The following is a 23,394-nucleotide window of genomic DNA, read 5'->3' as shown; positions in this document are numbered from 1 at the left end:
GCCAGAAGGACCACGCAGAGGCCCCGCAGCGCGACAAGGGCCACCTCCCGAGCTCCTCCTGAAACGCAGGAGGGGCGCAGAGACCACGACCGGCCGTCACTCCACAGGCGAGGTCGCGCGCCCGGGGCGCAGAGGTTCCCCAAAGTCCTGGTGCCTCTCGGAGAAAGTCCGCGGGCTCGGGGCCGCGGCCGCGCCGCTGCCCCCGCCCTGCGCAACTTCGGAGAGCGGCCGCGGGGCAGGAAGTGGGGGACGAGGGGGCGGCGCCAGGCGCGCGCGCCGGCCCCGCCCCCACCCCGCCCCGGGCCGCGCCCCCGCGCCCCCTGCACCCCGGAGCCGCCGAGCTGCAGAGTCGGATCGCCCGGCACCGCGCGCTGAACCCGAAGGCGGGGCGAACAAAGCGGCGGCGGCGAGGGCGGCCCAGGCCCCGGACGCGCGGAGCGAGCGACCCTCCGGGCCTTTGTCTCGGGCGGGGCAGAAGCTGCGGCGGCCGCGGGGCGCCCCGAGCGCAGAATGAGGCGCCGGGCGGCGCGGATCGAGGGGCGCTGCGGCGGAGGGCTGCGCGGAGCCCGGCCCGGGGCCTGGAGGGACTTGCGTGTGTGAAGGGGGACCCGGCCGGCTGCCCGGCGCCCGCCCCGCGACCGCACGTGGGCGAGGAGCCGAGGAGGCGGAGGAGGCGGAGGAGGAGGGGACGCGCGGCGGCGCGGCGGGGGCCCGGGGCCGCCCGCGCGAAGCCCCGCCCCGGCCGCCGAGCCCCGCGCGGGCGGGCGGGATGCCCCGCGGCCGCCGCACTTTGGCCGGAGCGCGGCCCTGAGCTGGCCGGCCCGGCAGGCGCGGGCGCCATGGAGCAGTGGCGGCAATGCGGCCGCTGGCTCATCGACTGCAGGGTCCTGCCGCCCAACCACCGCGTCGTCTGGCCCTCGGCCGTGGTCTTCGACCTGGCCCAGGCGCTGCGCGACGGCGTCCTGTTGTGCCAGCTGCTGCACAACCTCTCCCCCGGCTCCATCGACCTCAAGGACGTCAACTTCCGGCCGCAGATGTCCCAGGTGAGTGTCCGGGAGCGCCGGGAGGGGCTCCGGTGCGCGGCCGTTCGCGCCGCCGGGCGGCCCCGGGGCCCGGATCCGAGCGGCAGCCTCGGGGACGTAGGCGGGCGGCTGGACCGGGAGCCGAGAGAAGACGCGCCCCGGGCCTCGGAGCCGGCTGCTTCGAGGGGCGATCCCCGGAGGCACGAAGTTAGCCAAAGTCCCCCAAGCCCGGGGCACGCCTCTGCCGCCTCCAGGCACTGCGTGGGAGCGCCCGCTGGTGGGTCCGCGCCTCCCGGTAATGTGGGCATATCGAGCCCCGGCGGGGCGCTCACCACCGCCGCCCTCCCTCCTGGGCCTTGGCGTCGGGACCCAGCGAGTCCCGGCCCCTGCGGACCCCAGAGATCCGGCCGCTCCGGTGGCCTCCTCAGGCGTAGTGTCCCTTGGCTTTGCGCCTGGTGGCTGGACGCCCTGGAAGGCGAACCGACAGGCAGCAGGACCCGGGGCCCGGCAGGAGGGGCAGGCGGAGCCGGGAGCCCTAGCCGCCTGGGAGAGCGGGTGGGCCGGGGGCGCCGCCCCCTCGCTGGCCCCAGCCTCCTCCTGACCCCCGGGGTAGGGGGCAGGCAGCGTCGCGCCCCCCGGTCGTCCAACTTGGTGGGAACCAGAGCCCCTCGTGGCTTCCCCAGGACCCTCAAGCGTGGCCTTTGTCGCGGCGGAGGCGCATGTGGCTGCCCGGCAGGCAGGCAGGAAAATGTCTGCTTGGCCGGCAGGAGCTGCCTCTCTGGCTTCTAAGGAACTTGGTGAAGACTTAAGCAGAGGGCAGGCTGCTTCCTGCTCTCCTGGCCCCTCAGCCCCACACCAGCACCTCCGAGGGGGCCAGCCCTCAGCAGGCCAGCAGCAGAGCCCCTCTTCTGTGATCCTCGGCAAGCCTGGATGGACAAGGGCCCTTCACAAGTGTGACATCTGAAGTGGGCTGGGGAGGAGGGGTGGCGTGAGTCACTGTTTCTCCAGGCTGGACTGCATGGCCTCTGCCCTTTGGCTGTGACCGCGTTTCCAAGGAGATGGGGGCACCCCTCCCCCCCCCGCCCCATCCCCCAAGAGGATAGAGTGGCCGCTGACAAAGAGGAGTCCTGAGGGGGCAGGGGGCCACCCTCCCGCTCCACGGTGGTGCATGGCCCAGGGAGGGCCCCAAGCTCCCTGAAGCCAGCGCCGACCTGAGCCCTCTCAGTGCTGAGCAGCCCCAGGTCCTGTGGCTGGGCGCCCTGATTGCGGGGTGCTCTCACAGATCCAGTCCTCTCCCTGGGGGGCTGGGAAGGACTTACCCATTTTAGGGCTGGAGGAACTGAGGGGAGGAGGAGCTGCTGGGGGCAGAGCTGGGCCCAGAGTGGGAGCAGGGGCTGCTTACCCCCCCCCAGCTGATTGGCAGAGGGGCACAGCCAGGGCTGGGTCTTGGAGCTGCCCCCCCCCACCCCTGCCCGCTGGGCACTGGTAGGTGGCTGGCTCAGCCCCAGTGCTGGAAATGCAGAGACTTCCTGGGGTCCCTGGAAGCCCCCCACCCCAGCCTGGGTAAAGGGGCGCTAAGGGGAGCTGGGTGGGGGGAGGGCCCGACGGGTGAGGGTCTGTCTTCATGGCCACGTGCTCTTAGTGAGGTGGGCACTGTTGCCTCCTGCCAGTGACCGCTTTAAGGGCCTCAGTCTCCCCATCTGTGTAGTGGCCGCCTTACAGTCCTGATGGGAGGGCTCCACGAAGGAAGGCGGAGAACGTCCTTAGTGCTGTGCGCTGACTGAACGTTAGCGATCTTCCCTGGACGTGGGCAGGCACGGCCCCTTGTAGCTGACGGCTGGGCCCCCCGCCTGTCGTCTCGTGGAGGGTGGAGCTGGCCATACTGGGCTTTGTATGTCTGTGACTGGCATGGGGTTGGTTGTGGGTGCTCCATAAACCTGGCCTAGCTGGAGCGCCCCGTCTGTGTGTTCCCAGTTAAAGAACATTCTGTAGACCGCATCTGGCTGTGCAGGGTTTGGGAGAGGAACGTGGGGTCTGTCTGTGTGGCTGTTCTTTGCTGTCTGGGGCGCTTCAGTGCCCGAGACGGAGGAGGGAAGAGGACGCTGTCCTCCTGGTCCGTGGTGATTGTATCCGAGAAAACTGCAGCCTGCCCCTTCTCACCCGTCCTGCCCTGAGCGAGGCACCGTCCTGGGAGGCACAGGCCGCCCTTGTTTATTTCTTATTTATGTTTTTGGTTGCGTTGGGTCTTCGTCGCTGCATGTGAACTTTCTCGAGCGCGGCAAGCAGCTGTTGGTGTGATACACGTGTGTGTGTGATCCTGTCCTCACTGCAGTGGCTTCTCTTGTTTCGGAGCGTGGGCTCTAGGCGCACGGGCTTAGTTGCTCCGTGGCAAGTGGGGTCTTCCCCGACCAGGGATTGAACCCGTGTCTCCTGCATTGGCAGGCGAGTTTTTAACCAGCAAGCCGCCAGGGAAGTCCCCACCCCTGTTTCATAAATCAGACAACTACATCTCAGAGAGGTCGAGGGAACTTGCCCGAGGTCACACAGGTAGCTGGTGGTGAAACTGAAATATGAGCTTGGGCCTCCCTTTCAGGGCTGTTTAAATAAATTCTGATTTCAGAAGCCTTTTCTCTGCCCTCTTCCTGGCTTTCTGACGGGTGCTCCTGGCCTGCTTCTCAGCTTGTCCCTGCTGTGTGTCTGTTTCCATGGGTGGGGCGGGGCGGGCCTGCCTGTTTCCTGTGGGGTCTGGCTACTTTGCTGGCCAGTGGGCGGGGCCCTTGTCCATCTCCTGGTGGCCACTGTGTGCCTCTCCATGGCCCCTGCCAGCCCAGAGGCCTGCCTGAAGTCCCCTTGTTCCAGAATGCTGCTCTGGCCTCTCCTGTGACAGGTGACATCCTATTCTCAGGGCATTAGAGTGGACCTCCGCTGGGTTGTTGGCCCTGAAGACGCATTATAGCTGTGTGCACTTACTGAGCATCTCCTGTGTGCAGAGCCAGGAACGAGGAAGGCTTCTCAGGCAGCCCCAAGTTGCTCCTTTGTCCTGCCCTTTTGGAGCTGGCAGGGTGTGCTTTAATTTTTTTTTTTTTTTAAATCCAAAATGCCTGGCAGCCACCTTGGGTTTAATTAAACTAATTAGGCATGGCCACAATCTGCTGATCCAAATACGAGATTGTGTGCGTCCGAGCAGCTTGGGTTATGGCGTCCTGAGGTTGCTGATGCCAGCAGCCAGCCCTTGCATTTAGTGTGCAGTCTTGACCTTTGGGGACCAGCTGCCCAGCCTCCTGCTCCGAGACACAGGCTGGGGAGGCAGCCCGCAGGGCCAGCAGAGAGGGCTTCCCCCGACACATACCTCCAGCCTGCCTCGTGCCAACCCCTCTGTCCCCTCTGCCCCCAAGCCTGTGCTGGGCCCATGCTGGGAGACCAGCCCTGCTCTTGGCCTGCGTCTTCCTGTGGGAGTGTCTAGCAGCCACCTCCTCTAGGAAGCCGGTTCTGATTTCACTGCCTCCGGTCCTGTGGCGCTGCGAGCCTGGCCCTTGGCCTCCCGTGTCCTGGTGTGAACCTCTGACCCTGCGCTCCCCACGGTTTGCTTCAGTGACAAGCGTCCCTCAGGACACACTCGCTGCTCACCCTTCCAAACCCTGGAGCTGGTTAGATTGCCCTCCGTCCCCAGGCCTGTGTGATGTGAGCCCTCCCAAGGAGTCTTTGGGCCTCTGACAGCCGCCTCCCCCCAACCCCCACCACCGTTTGCTCCTGGGTCATTCTGAGCCTTCCTTTGAGAAACAAATGCAGCCCGGCAGGCGCCCTGTTCCTGCTCTGAGATACGCCGTTGAGGTGCCTGAGGACGGAGAAGTGGCCTTTGAGTGTCCGGAAAGTCCCTGAGCGCAGGCAGGGAGACACGGTTCCCAAGGTTTTGGGGTGCGACCCCCGGCTGGCGGGGAGCAAGGAGACAAGGGTCCATTCCCATGGAAACAGGAAGCCATTTTTGCTAAGTCAGATTTTGTTTTAACTTTGAACGTGTCTTGACACTCGTGAGAGGTTGTTGGCACCCTGCACCCCCGCAGGGCTCCTACAGACGAGGTCCCCTCTGTGGCCCCCTGAACCCAGAAAACAGTGGCGAGGCTGCCACCACCGAATCCACTCGAGTCTGGACACGGGTCTCCGCAAATGCCCATTTCAGCCAAGGGTCCACCTGGGGGCTGGGCCGGCCGCTCGGCCTCACCTTGATTTTCCCAACCTGACGCTTTTGAAGTTGACAGGCCCCTTTGGTCGCAGAATGTCCCTGCCTTTGGGTTCGGCCGCCGGTTCCTCGTGTTAGGTTCAGGCTTTGGACCTGGCGCGGGTGGAGCGGCCACGCGGTGCCTCCTGGACCCGGTCTCGCGGGTGGCGCGGGGTTTCCCAGCGTCCTCTCGCTGGGGGCGTCGGCTTGAAGTCTCTCGATGCCACAGTGTCTGTCTCCCCGTGTAGATCGCGAATGTCCTCCGGGAGGCACGCTGAGCAGGTCCTCGCTCCTTGTCTCTGCCCTTCCCGTCTCCTTTTTCTCCTCTCTTTCTGCCGCTCTGGATTGCGGTTTCCTCTTCGCTTCCGCGGCTTCCCGTCAGTCACCATCGCTCTTCATTTTGATGCTCAGATGGTCTCAGGCTGGACCAGGGGCTGCAGCTTCAAGCTGTTTCCCTGTGTCTGACACGTTCCCACCGTTTTTCTGAGCTCTGTCGCCTTCCTAGCACAAGATACTTGAGGTCGTCTTGTACTTCATTTGGTCCCAGCTCAGGACCCAGCCGTTGGCGTAAGGGGCCCCGGGTCTGCAGTGCGGAGGCGGGTGTGAAGCTGGGATCTGGCTGCAGACACACCTCTGCTGTGGTGTCCCCGCCTCCGCTTAGCGCCCAGACCTGGGCAGTGTGTGCGCGTGTGCTCCAAGTAGACACGAGGTGTGCGTGTGTCTTGTGTGCACACAGGGCCACACGCATTCACATTTCTATTTGTCTTCTGTCTGTAACGGTGCCGCCAAGTAGAAATACGTGAGCCGCATCCATCTCTTAAAAAAATTCCTGGTGGTCATATTAAAAAAGTAAAGAGAACTGTGCCACATTAATTCTAAGACTACAGTGTGCATAACCCATGCCCAAGGGGCCAGAGATCAGATCTGTGGGGGTGGAGGAGGCGTATTCTTCTCCTGCATCGAGCGCGGTTGCACCGAGAGAAAAAAGCGGGTACCCAGTACATCTGTGGTATTAAAATTTCATGCGAGGAGGGCGATCAGGACAAATGCCTGGGAAGGCTCCTGAGGGGGTGATGCAGAAGACTTCCTGAGCACTGCCGTTTCCAGGCAGCGGGGTCCATGGCACCCAGTGGGCAGCCCCGGGCTGGTGTGGGGGAGGGGAGCGCAGAGGCGGGGGGCCCGGGCGCTGACCTGCTGGCTGGAGGGGCCCTTGCAGCCTGGGTGTGTGTGTCAGGGGGGAGGGCGGGGGCTGAGGCTTGGGTCTGGAGTCGGCAGGGAAGGCTGGCGGGCGTCCCCTGCCCTGGTCGTGGGTGGGCATGGGTCGGTGGTGGTGGAACGTGGTTTGTTCATGCCGTGGGTGCAGATGACAGCCCCCGGCTTTGGGTGACCGCTGGCGGGCAGGGAGAGCACTGCTGAGTCCTGGGTGGGAGGCCATGCTGAGGGATGACCCATGGTGTCCGTCTGTGGCCTGGGGCCTGGAAGCAGGGCGTGTCAGCGCTGGAAATGAGGACTCAGCTGTGCCCGGGCCCAGGGCCTGACCAGGGCAGGTAGCCACACAGCGACCCCACTCTGGGGCCTCGTTGGAGCCATTTCCGGCCCTGAGGTTCCACATGACCACGGCTGGCCCCTCGCAGGCAGCCAGGTGCCCTCCGGCCCCGCCATCTGTCCCCGTGTCCGGGCCGTGCCTGCGGTCAAGGTTTCCCAGGACGAGCGCAGGGCTGCTGGGATGACGCCCAGGTGGACCTCTCTCATGACTGCCCCTTGGATCCCGCTCCTGCCCTGGCGCCCAGCCTGCCACCATCGCCTGTCTTCCCAGATCAGGAGTTGGCAGATGCTTTCTGTCGAGGGCCAGGTAGTAAATATTCCGGGCCCCCTGGGCCAGATGTTCCCCTCGCTAATACTGGACTCGGCCCTCATTTGGCGAAGGCTGTCTGGATGATTTGTGAAGGACTGGGGGTCTGTGCGCCCGTGAAATGTTTTCACGGAGAAGGACATGTGAATTTCGGATACTTTTCACGTGTCACAAATTAACTATTATTTTTTTTCCAAACCATTTAAAAACGTGAAAACCTTTCTTAGCCCGGAGGCTGGGGAGAGCCGGGCTGCGATTAGCCTGCTCAGAGCTCTTCCCAGAGCCTGTGATGGTGTCCTGGTCCCCGGGGATCCTCCCCTCCCCTTTCCCATCACAGTTTGCAATTATGTCCCCATTTGTATCCAGAGCCCTTGGCACGGGCTGCTCAGGCAGGAACTGCTCCAGGGAACAAAGCTTCCTCCAGGCTCACCTGGTGCCCGGAAACTGCTGAGCGCGGTGGCGATGACCTCACCGCGTCCCCGGAGCGTGTGTGGCTCGGGCTTCTGCGCCCTCAGCCCGCTGAGCTGCCTGCAACGGCCGTGGAGGGGGCCCCTGCTCGGCCGCTCGGCTGCGGCGAGACCCTGTGATGACGTGTCACTGGCTGGCCGGGCCTCGGTCTCCCTGCTTGGACCAGGGTCGACCATGGCCACCTCTCAGGCCGTCGGGAGGATTTGGAGAGAAAATGTGGGCCTGCCTCCCGCCAGGCCTGGTAAGCCTCCGAACGCTGTGCCTCCACCCCACGCCCAGGTGGCCAGCTTGCTCCTGCAGGCAGGTCACTGGCCCTGGCTCGCCGGCAGCCTCCCGGGGCAGGGCCTCCACCATCCACCTGGCTTCCCTTAGCCTCTGACGGCTGTAGGGCCTCTTGGTGGTACGGCCCCCCGCGGGATGCCAAGGCCTCGGGGTTTCCACCCCCCTCCTTCCCCAGGTGGCATGTGTGGGGGGCACGGAGGACCCTGGGCCCAAGTGGAGGACCCAGGGCCGCTGGGCAGCACCCTGCCCCTTCGCCTGCTGGTGACTGGGGCCGGCCGCCTAACGGAAGGGATCTCACCCGTCGTCTCTGCCGCTTCCTTCTGAGTGGCTCTTGGCTGGCTGGCGCGGCACTTGCTGTCCTGTCCTTTGGGGCTGTGCTGGCCCTCAGCCGGCGTGGCTGTTTAGGTTCCTGGGGGCAGGGAGGCCACAGAGGGCTTCATGGAGGAGGTGGCGCCTGAACTGCCTTGGGAAACCGATGCCTTCAGGTAGCTAAAGGTTGGTGGTGACTGCAGGGGTGGGGCTCAGTGGGGGCGGAAGCTGGGGTGGGGGGTTCCCACTCCGCACCCCCCACTGCCCCCAGCAGATGGCTTCTGCCTGGCCATGCCCTGTCCCAAGAAACTTTGCTCCCTGGCAGGCCGGCCATGGCACTTCCCCTGGGCCGCAGGAGACCCTGTGAAGGGCAGGGTTGGGCGGCTGTGCCCCGTGAATGGAGGGGTGACAGGCGGCCCTGGGACACCCAGCTGCGTGTCTCTTGGCCAGGTCTCTTGGCCTTTGGAGTGCCCTTCACTTCGCTTCTCTGTCTCTGCCAGCTAAACAGCCTTGGCACGGTCCCTGTGGGTGAGGAGGCGGGGGACGCGCAGTGCCTGAACCCATAGCCGGCCGCCTGCCCAGCTCCACCTTGACGCTCCGTGGGTGGTGCCCCTGCCCTGCCGCTCCACAGCCTCACGCTGGGCGGCCGGCCCTTTGCGGCCTGGGGCTCTGCTTCTCCCTGGTGAAGCCTCTGAGCTTGACCCAGGAGGGCAGTTGGGGTGGGGGCGCGCACGCCGCGGGCCCTGCAGACCTCGTCCGTGCCGGGTCGGGACCTGGCTCTTGGCCTGGGTGGGATGGACCCCCCCACCACCCCCCAGCCAGGGAAGCTTCCAGTTTGACCTGGACAACCCCCCGCTCCCCTGCTCCTTCTGTGTTCTCGGTCCTCTGAGGCGCCACGCTTTCCGGGGACTCTCCGGAGGTCAGCATCCTGTGGCTACCCAGACCGTTTCAGTTTCTGAATCCCAGAGATAAACAAGAATAACAGCCATGCAGCCGCAGAGGGAGGTGGGGCGGTGCTCAGGGTGCCCGCTGGCCTGGACGGGACCCCGCGGGGCGGCCCCCATGTGAGGCTCCCCGCCTTCGGAAGCTTGCGTGTTGCTGGGAACGCACGCTCTGTTTTGTGGGACCTGTCATCGCTGCGAAGTTTATATAAGGATTAAAACACTTACCTTTAACACAGGCGCTCCTCGTCCCCTCGAGCCGGTTTAAACTTTAGGCTGTAAATGCTTGTCTTGGTTTTGTGCCTTTGGTTACAAAGGCAGCGTGCGCGTGTGGTGCCCGGTGAGAGCAGGTCCGGGTGGGCGGGAGCGTGGCCGCCAGCCGCCTGGCCTCCCATCCCATCGTGGGCTCAGTAGCTTCCAGGCCTCCCAGGGATGGGCCCCCACCCGGCCTGCCCCCGAGGCCTTGTCATCTCTGCGGGGTCGGGCACTCGTCTGCTGTAGTCTGCTGTCAGAGGACTTTTGAGATGTCGCCACGCCGCCTCCTGACCAGTTTGTCCGCTCTGCTGGGGCTTCGAGGCTGCAGCGGGAGACCTGTGTGCTGGAACGTAGGGGGCGGCAGGGCAGGGTGCGAGGGCGCGCGGCACCTGACTGCAGTCACCTCGCAGGTGGGCAGGTTTTGATTCCAGATGTTTCTCTGCTCCGAGCGCCTCCCCGTCCCTCCCAGCCCTGCCTTTGCCCGCCTCCCTCTGAAACACACAGTCCACACCTCTCCAGTCTTCATCCACATCTGCCTGATGGTCGTATTTGTCTCACAAGCGTGGGATGCCATCAGGGGTGGGGTGCAGGCACTGAGCAGAGCTTGTGGGTGACCCCCGACTCCCGGCCCCCGCGTGAGGGGCCAGTGCAGCCCTCTTGGCGGCTGTGGCTCCGAGTTGCTGAGTCGCCTGCCCGGCCACGCAGTCCCAAGAGGCTGGGGCTGGGCTCACCCGGCTGGCCCTCCTCACGCAGGGGTTCCAAGGCCCGAGTTGTGGTTTCCTCCCCATGGGGCTGCCTGTGATTGGCAGAAGTGTCCCTGCCAGGTTTGGCCCAGTGAGGTTGGAGGGCCATGGGTGCAGCACGGACGTCCTCACCTTTCAGCCGCACCGGGCGTGTGGTTCCCGGTGCCCGGCGCTCAGGGCAGCTGGAGAGGTCTAGTCTGTTCAGGCCTCCAAGGCCCCCTGGGGAGGTGGAAGGTTCTAGACCCTTAAGGTCCTGAAGCCACGTCCTGAGACGCTCCCTCCCTGGCCCTAAGCTCTGCAGTCTTCCTTTACCCTCCACCCCAGAGGCGGGGCATCTGAGCTCCCCTCCCCCGGCTTGTCTGGCTGCTGGGACTGGAGACAAGCAGTTGGGTAAGGGGGTGCCTCTCAGAGCCGAGCTGCTTTTGTCTCCGCCTGGTAGATCACTCACTCGGGTGGATTCTCAGCACCCATCTGGATGCAGAAGGTCTCTCTTCAACTTAAGTGGTTTAATTCCTTTGTCACCGCAGGGCTCAAAGGAAGCAGGTGGGAGGCAGGGCCGCAGGGTGTGACTCAGGCTGGAGACGGGGCAGGTGGTCCCCCTGGCTCCCCTCTGATCTGCTGCGTGCCCTCCCCTCCCCTCTGGGTTGCTCACCATACAGGGACCAGACGTGATGGCAAGGCATAGTCGGTGTGGCGAGGGCCCGGGGCTGGAGCCTGGGCTTTGCCACGGATCGCTGTGGGCCCCTGAGCTTGACCTTCATGGAGCCTCGGTTTCCTCCTCTGTAGGATGGGGATAAACACAGCATCTTTCACGGCAGGTGATGGGTAAACAGCGTGTGGTCTACCCAGTCAGTGGGGTGCCCTCAGCCATAGGGAACAAAGCCCGGAGACCCCCCGGCATGGGTGGGCCTCAGAAACGTTATGCTGAGTGACAGGAGCCAGACACAGGAGGACAAGCCCTGCATGATTCCGTTTCTGTGAAATGCCAGGACGTGCAAATTCACGGACACAGAGGGCGGGTCGCTGGTCATTGGCGGGGTGGGAGGGAAAGCGGTGGGGGGAGTGACTGCCAGTGGGTACCGGCTCTGTTCAGGGTGACGGAAGGTTCTGGAATTAATAGTGGGAGTCATTGCGCAACATGGGAAAGTACTAATTTTGCTACGTGGTCTTTTTTCTTTTTTTTTCGGCTGGGCTGTGAGGCTTGTGGGCTTTTAGTTCCCTGGCCGGGGATTGAACCGAGCAGTGCTTTCTCACCACGAGACCACAGGGAATTCCCTGATACGTGTTGCTGTTGCTTAGTCGTTAAGTCACGGCTGACTCTTGCGACCCCTTGGACCGTAGCCCTCCAGGCTCCTCTGTCCGCGGGGTTTCCCAGGCAAGAACACTGGAATGAGTTGCCACTTCCTCTTCCCAGGGGATCCTCCCGGCCCAGGGATCGAACCCCTGTCTCCTGCATTGGCAGGCGGGTTCTTTACCCCTGAGCCACCAGGGAACCCCATGTTTTATACACTGTACCCCAGTAAACAGTAGCACCACCCTCGTGGGGTTGGGAGGAGAATTTCGAGAGGAGCTCAAGGAGGTGCGTGGCTGGACACCTGCCCCCGAGCTGGTCCTTCCTCCGAAAGGAATGTTAAGTCACGTCCGATGACCGCATGGGCGTCAAGGCAAATACACGGATAGTGTATACTTATTTATTTATTTTTAAAGAGTCTTTTGACAGTGCACCAGTTTTAAAGTCGTTACTGAATTTGTTCCAGGGCTGTTTCTGTTTTATGGTTCATTTTTTTTGGCCCCGAGGCATGTGGGGTCTTCGCTCCCTGACCAGGGATTGAACCCACACCTCTTGCATTAGAAGCTGAAGTCGTAACCACTGGACTGTCAGGGAACTCCCCGAATAGTGTGTTTAGATATCTAAAACATTTAAGTATTGTCTCTGACCTAAGATACTTTCGTGGGCCCTTAGCAGTGCCAGCCCACAACACCTTCGGGGTGAGCCAGGCCCGCGGGGCCCGCCCTGGTCCATGCAGGACAGGGAAGGGCTGTCGTTGGCCCGTCCTGTGATGTTGGATAAATCGCCTGCCTTGTCTGTAGCCTGGGGACGCTGGTGCTGACCACAGGGGTTCCCATCACAGGGTTCCGAAAGCTGGATGAGCTCCTCTGAGTGGCAAGATCTGCCCAACATCCAGCCTAAGCCCCACTCCACCCCTGTGTCGGGGGGTCTCAGGCTGGGCCCGGGGAGCTGCCCTGAGATGAGACGGCAGGTGAGCCGGGGGGCCGGGGGCAGGGAGGGGGCCAGGGGCTGTGGCCTGCCTCCTGCAGCAGCTTCCTGCCGTGGACGCCAAGCACTTGGGGGGACTGTCCTTGAGGGGCGTGGCCCAGGGGAGGGGAACCTGGGCCCCTGTCACCACCTCCTGGGTTCTGGGCAAACAGCAGTGCTGGGCGGCCCCGGGGCGGTCAGCCCTGTGGTCGTCAGGGCCCAGGGCGGTCAGCCCTGTGGTCGTCGGGGCCCTGGGTGGTCAGCCCTGTGGTCGTCGGGGCCCTGGGTGGTCAGCCCTGCGGGTCCCTGGGCGGTCAGCCCTGTGGACGTCAGGCCCCGGGGCGGTCAGCCCTGCAGACGTCGGGCCCCGGGGCGATCAGCCCTGTGGATTGGGCCCCAGGGTGGTCAGCCCTGCGGACGTCGCCTGCTGCTGCTGCGGGAGGTGGCTCTCCGTGCGGGTCGGGAGGTGGTGACGTGACACCTTCCCTCCCTCCACCCTGGGAGTTTTGCCCGGAGTCCCTGTTGGCAGAGGATCTGGAGAAGGACTGGGCCCCTCTGTGGGCAATAACAGAGCTGGCTTCGGAGGGTGGCCGTGAATGACCTGGGAGTCGGTGGAGGAGGAGACTGGGGAAGACCTGGGCTCCGTCACTGCTCGGGGCTCCATGTTGGGTGGGTTGGGGGAGCCATGGCTGTGTGTGGCCCCCCTGAGTCTAGGTGGGGGCAGGGCTGGGGGACCCCCAGTCTAGGTGGGGGCAGGGGTATGGGGGGCTCCGTCTAGGTGGGGGCAGGGGTGTGTGGGGCCCCCCAGTCTAGGTGGGGGCAGGGCTGTGGGCCCCCCCGATCTAAGTGGGGGCAGGGAACTTTTCTAGAGGAAGTGCCTTTTAGCTGAGCCTTGCAGAATGAGTGTGAATTGGCTCGGTTGGGGTGGAGTGGGGAGGCGTATTCTAGAAGGAATCGACAACTCCCCAGCCCCTACTCCTGGCTTATCAGTCTCAGGCCGGGCCAGGCCTGGGCGGCCTCTGGCTCTGAGTCTGCTTCCTGCTTTCTCCTCTTCCTCCCTGATTGTCCTCTTGGCCCGGCGGCCGTGTCTCTGCAGAGGCCAAGTGGGAACTGGGCGCTCACCTCGCTGATGTCCTGCACCCTGCCTTCCTGCACAGGGGGCGCCCTAATGTGGGAGCCGATGGGATAGGTCGGTCTGACCAGCCACCGTCGCTGGGGGCCCAGGTGGGGTCCCAGGGATGAGGGGTCTGCCGTTGATGGGCTGTCTGGGGGACTGATGGCTGGACCGTTTCCTTGGCCACATCTTCCTGCCCTGGTGGGCCGAGCCCCCTTCTCTCCGTCTCCTTTTCCTACCTGTGAGATGGAGCTTGGGGGTTTTCTGCTGCTGGCCTCGGGGAACAGGTGCTCCTGGAGGGGTGGGTCCTCCGCTCGGATGACGGTCCCCGACTGGGGCCGTGGAAGGGAGCCAGGCATTTGCAGGCACCTGAGCCTATTATTACCTGGTGTCTGACTTGGTAAGTCTCCTATCGTCTCCGAGTTTTGTGGGAGAACACTGCTTCCTCCTGCTCAGAAGGATCATGAGACTAAAGGGGAAGATGCTCGGGCCTGCTAGCTCAGGGCCAGGCTGGGCCTGGTGCTCGGCAGACGGAAGCCTCTGTGTGCAGAAGGGCCTTGTCCTGATGCCCTGTGCCCCACGCGCCTTCCTGGAGGTGATGAGAGAAGATGGGCCCTCGGGAGACCTCGGGCCACTTGCTTCGTGCCTAGGTCTCAGTTGGCCCACCTGTAAAATGGGCCATCCGTTCTTCCCCAGATGCCTCCGAGTGTGGAAGGAAGGGGGCTTACCTGGTGGCTCAGCTGGTAAAGAATCTCCCTGCAATGTGGGAGACGTGGGTTCCATCCCTGGGTTGGGAAGATCCCCTGGAGAAGGGAAAGGCTACCCACTCCAGTATTCTGGCCTGGAGAACGCCATGGACTGTATAGTCCATGGGGTCCAAAGAGTCAGACAGGACTGAGTGAAGGGACTGTGGAAGGGAGGCGCTCTGGGGCGTCTGGGGTCTCCGCAGGGGAAGCCCAGGATCTGTGTGTGTGGACTCACTCTTGAGGGGAGCCGCCAAGCGCCTGACCCGTGAGTCTCTGTGTCTGGGTGACAAGCCCCCTCTCCTGCTGCTCCTTAAGGAGGGCTGTCCCGGGAGCTGTGATCGTCTCTGGGAACCAGCCTGCAGACGCGGCGTCTGCTTCCCCGAGCCACGTGGGTTGTTGGCGGTGTCCCGGAGCATGCCGGCCACTCTGAGTTGGCTGATGACGTGAGATTCCCGGAGCCTCCCCGCCCGCCAACCCCAGGGCTGCAGGGAGGCTGGAGCTGGGGGACGACCCACTGGAGGGTCACGTGCGGGCGGTGTGCTTCCTGGTTGTTCCCGTGGCCGCTGCTGAGGGGTGGGCCGCGGAGGACGCGCGCCTCGTCTGGAGTGAATAACCGAGTTGGTGAATCTGGGCTGTAAACCACAGTGTCCGCAGTCCGCGTGTGTGCGTGTTTACGGTTGGCTTCTCTCTGCGGCGGGCTGTGTGACTCTGCTTCCCGGGAGCAGGGTGGCTCACTGCTGGGCCCAGGCGCAGGCGTGGACACCCTGGAGTGGACTCAGGAGTCAGGAGGCCGGCTCCGGCTGTGTCCCCCGGTGCCCTCTCTGGGCCTGCCTGCATCCCAGTACGTCTGGGTGATGACGCCCACCTGCTCTGGTTGTTGGGGGGCCTGAGTCCACTTTCCTTGAAGCGGCCGAGGGCTCTGTCCACCCTAGCTGCTTGGCGGGAGCCCTGCCTGCCTCTTGACCACGGACCAGGAAACAGGCATTGCTGGTGGCCGCTGAACAGCGGGTTCCGATGATGCTGCGGACCTGTGGCTGTGGCTCGGCCATGCCCTGGACCAGCTCTGGGGTCCCCTTCCTGCCCCCTCCCTCCTGCTGGTGGTGGGAAGTGGTCGGCCCAGGCAGAAGGCCAGAGTGTCACGGCCATGTCTCACCCGCCCCGTGGAGCGGCTCTGGCCCCCAGCCTTTCTCCTGCTTTACCATCTGGTGGCTCCGGGAGGTGCAGGCTGGCACCTCTGGGTGGCGGTGGGGAGTGGCCCTGGCTGGGACAGTGTCTCCAGCGGGAGCGCCCAGCCCCTCCCACGTCCCCTGGGTGAGACAGAGCCCCCTGTCTCGCCTTGCCTGCTCTGGGCTCCTCCTGGACCACCCGGCAATGCTGAGGGGGTGACGATTGGTCACAGGGTGGAGTCAAAAGGCAGCCCTGTGGTGTGGGCATCATCGGCACCCATTTGACAGGTTTGGAAACTGAGGCTCAGAAAGCACGGGGCTTTGTCTGCGTCGACCCGTTCGAGGCGGAGCTGCGTTGCTGTGGCCTCCGCACCCGTGGCCTCTGCAGCCATTCCCGCAGGATGCAGTGGGCTCCTGCGAGGTGGGAATTTATATCTCTCGGGACTCATCCATTGGCAGTTCGTGGGCTGACACTCCTCTCTTTTCTCAACTCATGTGTGTCTTAAAAAAATTTTCTTTTTTAAAAGTCAAGATAGAATTTTCACACGCCGCTCTCTCCTCATGCAGATAAACCCTGGGAGAAATCGGGCTGTCGTCTCTTTGGGCGCACTTGTGGCAATTTAGCTGCTTAAACGAAACATCTGTTAGCCAGGCAGGCTCAGGCCGAGCCGAGCCGTACAGTCACACGAGAGCGCCGGGGAGGTAATTTATTGCAGGATCGGGGGCTCGCCGGCCAGACCGCCCGCCTGCGGGCTCAGCTGGCACCTGAGGCCACTGTGACGTGCCAGGGGGGAGGGCTGGGGCCTCTGTGCCAGCCCCTGGGTCCCCGAGGACAGTGGGAACGTCCTCGGATGGGGCCCGGCCAGGGGCTGGCGGTGGGCCCCGGAGATGGAGGGAGGCGCTGGGCCTCGTGGGGATGTGTGGGTTCATCCGAGGCCAGGCCTGGGGGAGAGGCCTCCCGGAGCCTGCAGCCCGCGGGCGCCCAGGGGGCTTGTGAGCCCAGCGGGTCCTGGCTGCGCCCCCTCCTCCAGGGCAGGGAGGGTGGGCGCCCCGTGGTGGCCAGGAGCCGGGCTGGGCGTGCCCCATGGCGGACGTGGGCCTGGACGAGCGCCTCCGTCGCCCTGCCCCGCTCAGGCTCACTTGGCTGATCTGTAAAATGGGCTGCTACGTGGCTGTGTGAGATCCCGGGGTCTCTGGCCTCGGGCGGGCCCGCTGCCTGGCTCCCAGTGGGCGCTGGGTCACGAGCGGGTCCCACCCTCCACTTTGGAGGCTGCCCTCTCCAGGACGCACCAGGTACTGGTTTCTGTCTGAGCCACTGTCAGTCAAATGGCGGTCACGTCACTTGCAATGGGATTCTCCTGGCATGGCAGGGTCGGGGTGGGCTGCCTTTTTCTCGAGGGCCTGCCTTCCCGATAACTGTTGGAGCTCCCTGTTCCTTTAAAGTCTGCTGGAAGTCTCACCTCCCCCAGGAAGACCTCCTGGGTTTGACCACCTCTTCCTGCAATTGGCATGGGTCCTCTGGACTGTCTGGCTCTTAGGGAATGATTTATTAAGCCTGTGAGCAACTGGCCCTCAGGGTGAGGGAGAGATGGGTGAGACTATGTTTCCTTTGAGGGGTCCAGAGTCTGGGAGGAGCTCAGCGGAGGGCAAGGCCCACGGGAGGAGGGGTCATCCCTTGGGGAAGTGACAGGGCCTCGAAGCCACTGCCTTGAAGGAGGCAGGGTGTGGTCGGTGGGTGGGTGGCCTCATCCTGGGGGCCAGGGAGTCCCAGAAGGGGTGGGAGAGAACTCCATGTGCCTGGGTTTGGCTCCAGAAAGTTCTGCTGTGTCTGCAGCGCTGGGAGTGGATCGGAGGGCAGGCCTAGAGTCGGGGAGGGCGGGGTGGAGGCGGATGTGGTCACCCCCGCAGGAAAACTGACCGGGCCTGCACTGGCTGGGGGGGAGGGGCGGTGGGGTGCAGTGTCGGGGGAGGGAGGGAGACGAGGGCTTCAGGGCCCAGGAGGAGGGTGGGCCGGGCTGGCCATCCCTCAGACGTGGGACGCCGCAGAGGGTGCCCCGATGGGGGGCTTGGCTGGCGGGGGGCATAGGGTGGGGGCCCGTCCAGATCCGGCCTTTGGGGCTCACAGTGGCTTTGGCCGAGGGCCCAGGGAAGCCAGGCTCTCCCGGCCGCCGTCCGGGATCGGCCCTGAGCTGAGCTGGGGGATGCTTCAGCCCCACCCCCGCTGGGCTCTCTGTTTGGCTTTGAGCTTCCGGCTGCTTTTCCTGTTTCTGTGTGACGGACCACATCAGTGTCCAGGCTGGACCTGGGGTTGAGGGGGCGGTCATCCTGGCGTCCTGGCCTCCACATGCCAAACCCTGAATCCTCCCGCGGAGCCGGCCAGCGGGACAAACGCCTTTGGTTGGCGAGGGGCGTGACTCCAGACCGCTCCTCCTCACAACACCATTATCACCCCGCTACCAGCTTCGAAGCCCGCGCTCCACGCTGGAGGTTACAAGCGGGCGCTGACCTTCTCGCTCAGAAGCGTGGGGTGGGCGCGCCGGATCCCAGCTCTCTGGGGACAGACAGACCCCCAGCACCTGGTTCGCCTCCAGGTAACACCAGGAGGGCCTTTGCAGAGACCCAGCGAAACTGCCTCAACATAGCTGTGTTATTTTTCAGTGGTTTTTGCCTGTGGAGAGAGTGGTTTTTCTTAAAAAAGGGCTTTGCCTCAGATGGCTTTCTTTGGGATGGCTTTATTGCTGTTGATCCTGTAAAGCTTTAATCAGGGAACAGCGGCGCAGTAGGCTCTGTGCAGGGGGACCTGGCAGCCTGGCTGAGTTTCCATGGGGGTGGGTGGATGTTTGCTGCGCGTGAGCCAGCGGTCTGGCTCTCATCCTCAAGGCCCGAGCTTGGGTGGGGGCTGACCCAGGGGTGAGCCTGGGGTGTCAGGGTGGGACGCCTCCGACTGGCTCTACCTGGGAGTCAGAGAGCGAGGGGGATGTCCTCTCCTGGCCTCTGCTTCTAGGGGTACCAGGCTGTCTGGCATCTGGACAGGTGTGGCTTTATCCAGCCCCCCAGCCCCCAAGGAGGACCCCACAGGCAGGGACCTGGGAGCATCTGCCCTCTGCAGACCTGGTGTGGGCCGTGCCAGAGGTGTTCATATGCACATGGATTGAGGCTGACTGGTCTGGTACCCGAGGCGGTTGTTCAGTTGCTCAGTCATGTCTGAGTCTTTGCGACCCCATGGACTGCAGCACGCCAGGCTTCCCTGTTCTTCACCATCTCCCAGAGCTGCTCAAACTCATGTCCAATGAGTCGGTGATGCCATCCAGCCATCTTGTCCTCTGTCGTCCCTTTCTCCTCCTGCCTTCAACCTTTCCCAGCATCAGGATCGTTTCAGAGACCTTCCACCTGATGCGAAGAGTTGGCTCTTCACATCGGGTGGGCCAAGGTATCAGAGCTTCAGCTTTAGCATCAGTCTTTCCAATAAGTATTCAGGGTTGATTTCCTTGACGGTTGACCGGTTTGATCTCCTTGCAGTCCAAGTCATGTATGGATGTGAGGGTTGGTACCCAGAGCAGCTCCCCGTGTTAGTCACGGGGCTGGGCTGGGCCTGCCGTCAGGAATCTGCTTGTCTTATCCCCACACCTGCTCCTGAGGCCTGTCCACACACCTTCTTCCATCCACTCCAAGGAGGGAGTGTTCTCACCTTCTCACTGTCCTGACATCAGTGGGGTCTGGGAGCCACATATTCATTGCGTGTCGGAGTTTCTCAGGCGGTGTTCCCAGCGAGACATGAAATCTGCCGTGTTTGCATCTGACAGAGCCTTCGTGGCGTTTTACACCGTTTTTCAGGGTTCCCTGGTGTATGGAAGCTGCTGATGCCCCAGGCCCCGTGGCTGGACGCCCACCACCCTCCTTTGTAGAAAGCGTGCCGTTTGCCCCTGCTATGGGACAGCCCTTCTGAGAGCTCCGTGTGCAAAGGCTCGGTCCAGCGGGCATTCTTGAGTCAGGGGTGCGTCTCTGAGGCCACGTCTGAGGCAAGGCCCCTCCCTTGAAGAGCCTGCCCTCACGAGGCAGGAGCTGTGTCCACCCAGGGTGCCCCGACCCTCCCCAGACACTGTCCTTGGCTCCAGCCAGTGGCGTCTCCTGGTCGTCCAGGTGTCTGGCGAGCCCGAGCTGCCGACTCTTCAGTGGGTTCATGGTCTGTGGATTCAGGGCTCTGGTTTCTGATCAGCAATGAAGCCTCAGGGAGGAAAGGCTCTTTGCATCGAGCTTCCGGGTGCAGGCCCTGACGGTGCTTGTCTTGAGGGAAGGGGCTCCCGCTTGCCCGTGTCCCTCGGGGTTGTGCAGAGAGCGTCTCTCACGCGCTCTGGGAGGGGCTAGCCCTCTGGGTGCAGCCTGGCCATGCCCTCAAAGCTCTCGAAGGGTCGTTGCTCCAAGAAGTGGTAACTCACAGTGTATCTATGGGTGGGAATGATCAGTGGGCTTCCCGATAAAGAATCGCCTGCAATGGCGAGACCTGGCATCGATCCCTGGGTGGGGAAGAGCCCTTGGAGGAGGGCATTACCCCACTCCAGTGTTCTTGCCTGGAGAATCCCATGGACAGAGGCGCCTGGCAGGCTACAGTCCATGGGGTCACGAAGCATTGGACACGACTGAGCGACTAAGCACAGCACCCACAGCATGGTCGGTGCCCCCCACCCCCCCGAAAAGTAACCATCATTGAAACTGCACAGGGTAAACCTCGTTATTCAGTAAAGCAGGTGGAACTGAGATCTGGAGAAAGAAAAACTGAACCTCAGGAGAACAGGAAGGTGACCCAAGAGCCGGGAGACCTGACCGGGGAATCAGCCTCCAGGGTGACAGCAGGGAGCAGGGAGGACAACTTGAGCAGAAGACTGGAAGCTGAGACCAACAAAAGCCCCAAAGCAAACACGGATCTCGAGACACGGTTCCAGGAGTTAATGGAAGCGGCGGAGCTCCTGCCAGACGGCGCCTGGGTCCCCTCCACGGGGGTTCAGGTGCGCGTGGGCGGAGCCTGGCCAGGGGGCGTGGCTCCTGGCTGCGCTGGGCGACCCGGGCGGGATGGAGGGGCTGGGTGGGCGCCTCCGGGCGGCCTGACCTTCCTGTGAGGAGTCGCAGAGCGGGTTGGGGTGGGTGGGGGCTTCCTCTTTCCTCAGCCCTCTCTCTCTGTGCAGCGTTTCGGAGCCTCTGCTCGCAGATGCCCAGGAGGGTCAGAGAGGGGGTGGTGGGCGCAGCTGGGTTGGGGCCCTCCTGTGGTCTGCTCCCCGCCCCCCCTGCCCTCGCCCTCTGGCGCTGGGCTGGCTTGTGCTGTGGCCTCTTTGCCCCAACTCTGGCTTCCACGAGGCCTCCCCGGCTGATCGAGGGCAATGGTGACCGAAGGCCATCAGGAGGGGCTGTCTCAGGACTGAGCCGTGAGGAGGTGGGGGTGCTAGGGCTCTGCACTAGTCAGGGTGGGGGCACTCTGGGGGTGCACCTTGCCCCCTCCAGGCTTGGGTGGCTGCAGTGACAGGCGGCCTCCGGGGCCTGGCGGCCACCCTTCCACACTCCTTCTCACCCGCCGGTTTATGCATGCTGATTCCGCCTGCTGTCTCTCCCTGGCCTGTCCCGGGCGGCTCAGGCGTGGTCTGACCTTGTTTCCTAAAGAGTGAGGTGCTGCTGGCCACGTGGTCCTCCACGCTGGCCGGGGCAGGGACTGGACACGGGAGACGTGGCCAGCCGCAGTTGTGCGTCCACGGGAGCCCTCGGTCGGCCAGCCGGCCCCCTTGGTGCCCTCCTGGCCAGTTTTCTCCCAGGCAGCCCAGCTCTGGGGCGGGAAGCGGGGTGGGTGGCTGTGGCAGACCCTCGAGCAGTGAAAGGAGCCTTGCTGTGTCTGCCTGAGCGTGGGGCAGGGGAAGGGGCCTGGGGCACACCCCCGCTGAGCCCTGGCCAGGGCGGAGAGGGGATTCTAGTCCTTGTGTGGGGTTTGCACCTCCAGACACTGGCGTTCCCCGACCCTGGTTCTCTTCAGAGGAGCCTGGGCCACCTCTGGACGCCGGGCCACTCGGTGGAGAGCCAGACTCCCCATGAGAGGACTGCATTTTCCCTCCGCTGCCCTTGGCCCCTTGTCACAGGCTGACGCTCAGCCTCACTGGTGCGTTCCACTCTCCGGTCGTGGGCCCAGCGTGCCTGTGCTGAGAAGGATGGGCCACTGAGGCGTGACTGCTGCGGGGAGCGGGTAGGTTAGGGATGTCTGCCAGGCCGTGGGGCGTGCAGGGGGACACGCTCTGCTGATCTGCCTTCCCTGGTGCAAGGGAAGGTATCCGGGGTACCCGGCCGTGTGACAGCCCCCTCCCGAGTGCCTGCCTCCTGCTTCTCCCTCTCCAGGTTCCTCCAAGGCCAGCCGGACTCCGCCCTCAGACCGCCTCCCCCCTCCACGTGCCCGGCTCCCCTCTCACCCTGTTAGTGCTGGCGCTGTTGGGGGGAGCTTTCATCCCCTGGGGTCACGTGGGAGCCTGTGTTCCCAAGAGAGCCATCGCTACCCTGCGATATCCCAGGATATGGGCCTCTCCTCTCTGAGTCTCTTCTCCCTGGGTCGGGCACTGCTTTGGTAAACAGAGGGTGTTGTGGAAGTCTCAGGGCCTGGGCGGGCAGAACGTCCCACATGAACCGTCTGCAGAGAGGAGAGAACCTCGCCCTCATTTCGGGCACCTCCCTTTTCTGTGTGGCTGGCATTAGCTGAGTCCCAGTGAAGAGGAAACGTGATGCCCTCAGCTCACTGCCGCCAGCCCCCCCCCCCCCACCGGCAGATAGGTGCTGGATTTCCTGGCCAAGGGAGCCCTTGGCAGAGCTGCCCAATGGAGGCTGGGTTGGGGTAAAGCCTTGTGGAGCGATTCTCTGGTTGGAGGTCCCTCGGGTTAGCACTCAGGGCGAGCCTGTGGGTCAGCGGCCCCTGGGCCCTTGTCCAGACTGGAGGGCACTTCGGGGGCGACAGGGGAGTAAGGCTGCAGTCTCTCATGGTTTCAAATTTAAACTGTGAGATGCTGGAAGTTCCCGCAGATCTGCTCAGCTCTGGCCTGGGAGGGGTGGCCTCGACAGCACCCAGCACCCCCCCCTTGCCCCACGATGCAGGCGCTATGACCCTAGAGCCAGAGCTGTAACAAAGTGCTGGACGGATGGCAGACCTCTGTGGGGCGGGGCTGCCAACCGGGTTTAATCCTCTGATTCTTCCCAGCAACCGCGGAGCAGAGAGGGCAACAGCCGGGTGACCAGACCAGGGCAAAGGAGGCGCCTCCCATGAGGGCCTCGAGGTGGCCGCCCTGCCCTGAGTGCTCCCGGGCCTTCCTGTGCCCAGGCACCCCTAATGGAGCCCCCCAGACTGGGAGCTTACACAACAGAGTTTTTTCTCTCCGGAGGGAGGTCAGAAATTGAGGTGTGGGCAGGACAGGGCTCCCTCTGGAGGCTCCAGGGGAGGGTCCCTCCCGCCTCTCCCAGCTTCTGGTGGCCCAGCTGCCCCCGGCTCGCCTCTGCCTCCGTCTTCATGTGGCTTCTCTCCTGCATGTGTCTGCTTTGGTTTTGCTTTTTGGTCGCTTCACCTGTCCGGCTCTTTTGTGACCCCAGGGACGGTAGCCCTCCAGGCTCCTCTGTCCGTGGGATTCTCCAGGCAGGAACACTGGTGTGGGGTGCCATTTCCTCCTCCAGGGGACCTTCCCGACCCAGGGATCAAACCCACTTTCCTCTCTCTGAAGACGACACTGCTCACTGGGTGAGGGGTCCACCCTGAGCCAGGGTGATTCTGTCTCGACGTCTTTACCTGATTCCAAATACGGTCACGTTCTGAGGGTCTGGGGTGAGGACGTGGCCGGCTCTGCTGTTCTGGGGGGGGAGCACACTTTGGCCCCCTGCTTTGCTCTCTGCTTCCTCTTTCTCCTGTCCAGGCGTTGGCTGGTATCTGGGCTCCTGGTGGATTGGAGTGTAGGGTTTGGGCCTTGCTGAACGACTGGCTTGGGACTGTGGGCAAGGCGCATGTTGAGGTGTGGGT

General features: G+C 63.7%; 1 protein-coding gene across 11 annotated transcripts in view; it reads left to right on the top strand.

Moving 5' to 3' along the window:
- The first annotated feature begins 766 nt into the window (after positions 1-766).
- The window catches only part of VAV2 (vav guanine nucleotide exchange factor 2), a 186,448-nt gene continuing 163,820 nt past the window's right edge, over positions 767-23,394 (top strand). For 6 of the 11 annotated variants that reach the window (XM_027556839.1, XM_027556832.1, XM_027556833.1 and 3 more), the window contains exon 1: positions 767-1,043. In XM_027556839.1, the coding sequence (XP_027412640.1) occupies positions 840-1,043 (204 nt within the window). In that variant the 5' untranslated portion in view covers positions 767-839. The remainder of the gene's footprint in view (positions 1,044-23,394) is intronic. The other 5 variants (XM_027556840.1, XM_027556841.1, XM_027556836.1 and 2 more) reach the window with 1 other exon arrangement.

Source organism: Bos indicus x Bos taurus, chromosome 11, assembly GCF_003369695.1.
Source record: "Bos indicus x Bos taurus breed Angus x Brahman F1 hybrid chromosome 11, Bos_hybrid_MaternalHap_v2.0, whole genome shotgun sequence".
NCBI classification, from domain to species: Eukaryota; Metazoa; Chordata; class Mammalia; order Artiodactyla; family Bovidae; genus Bos; species Bos indicus x Bos taurus.
Note: the sequence above shows the minus strand (reverse complement) of the source record. Positions and strands in the feature narration are given on the sequence as shown.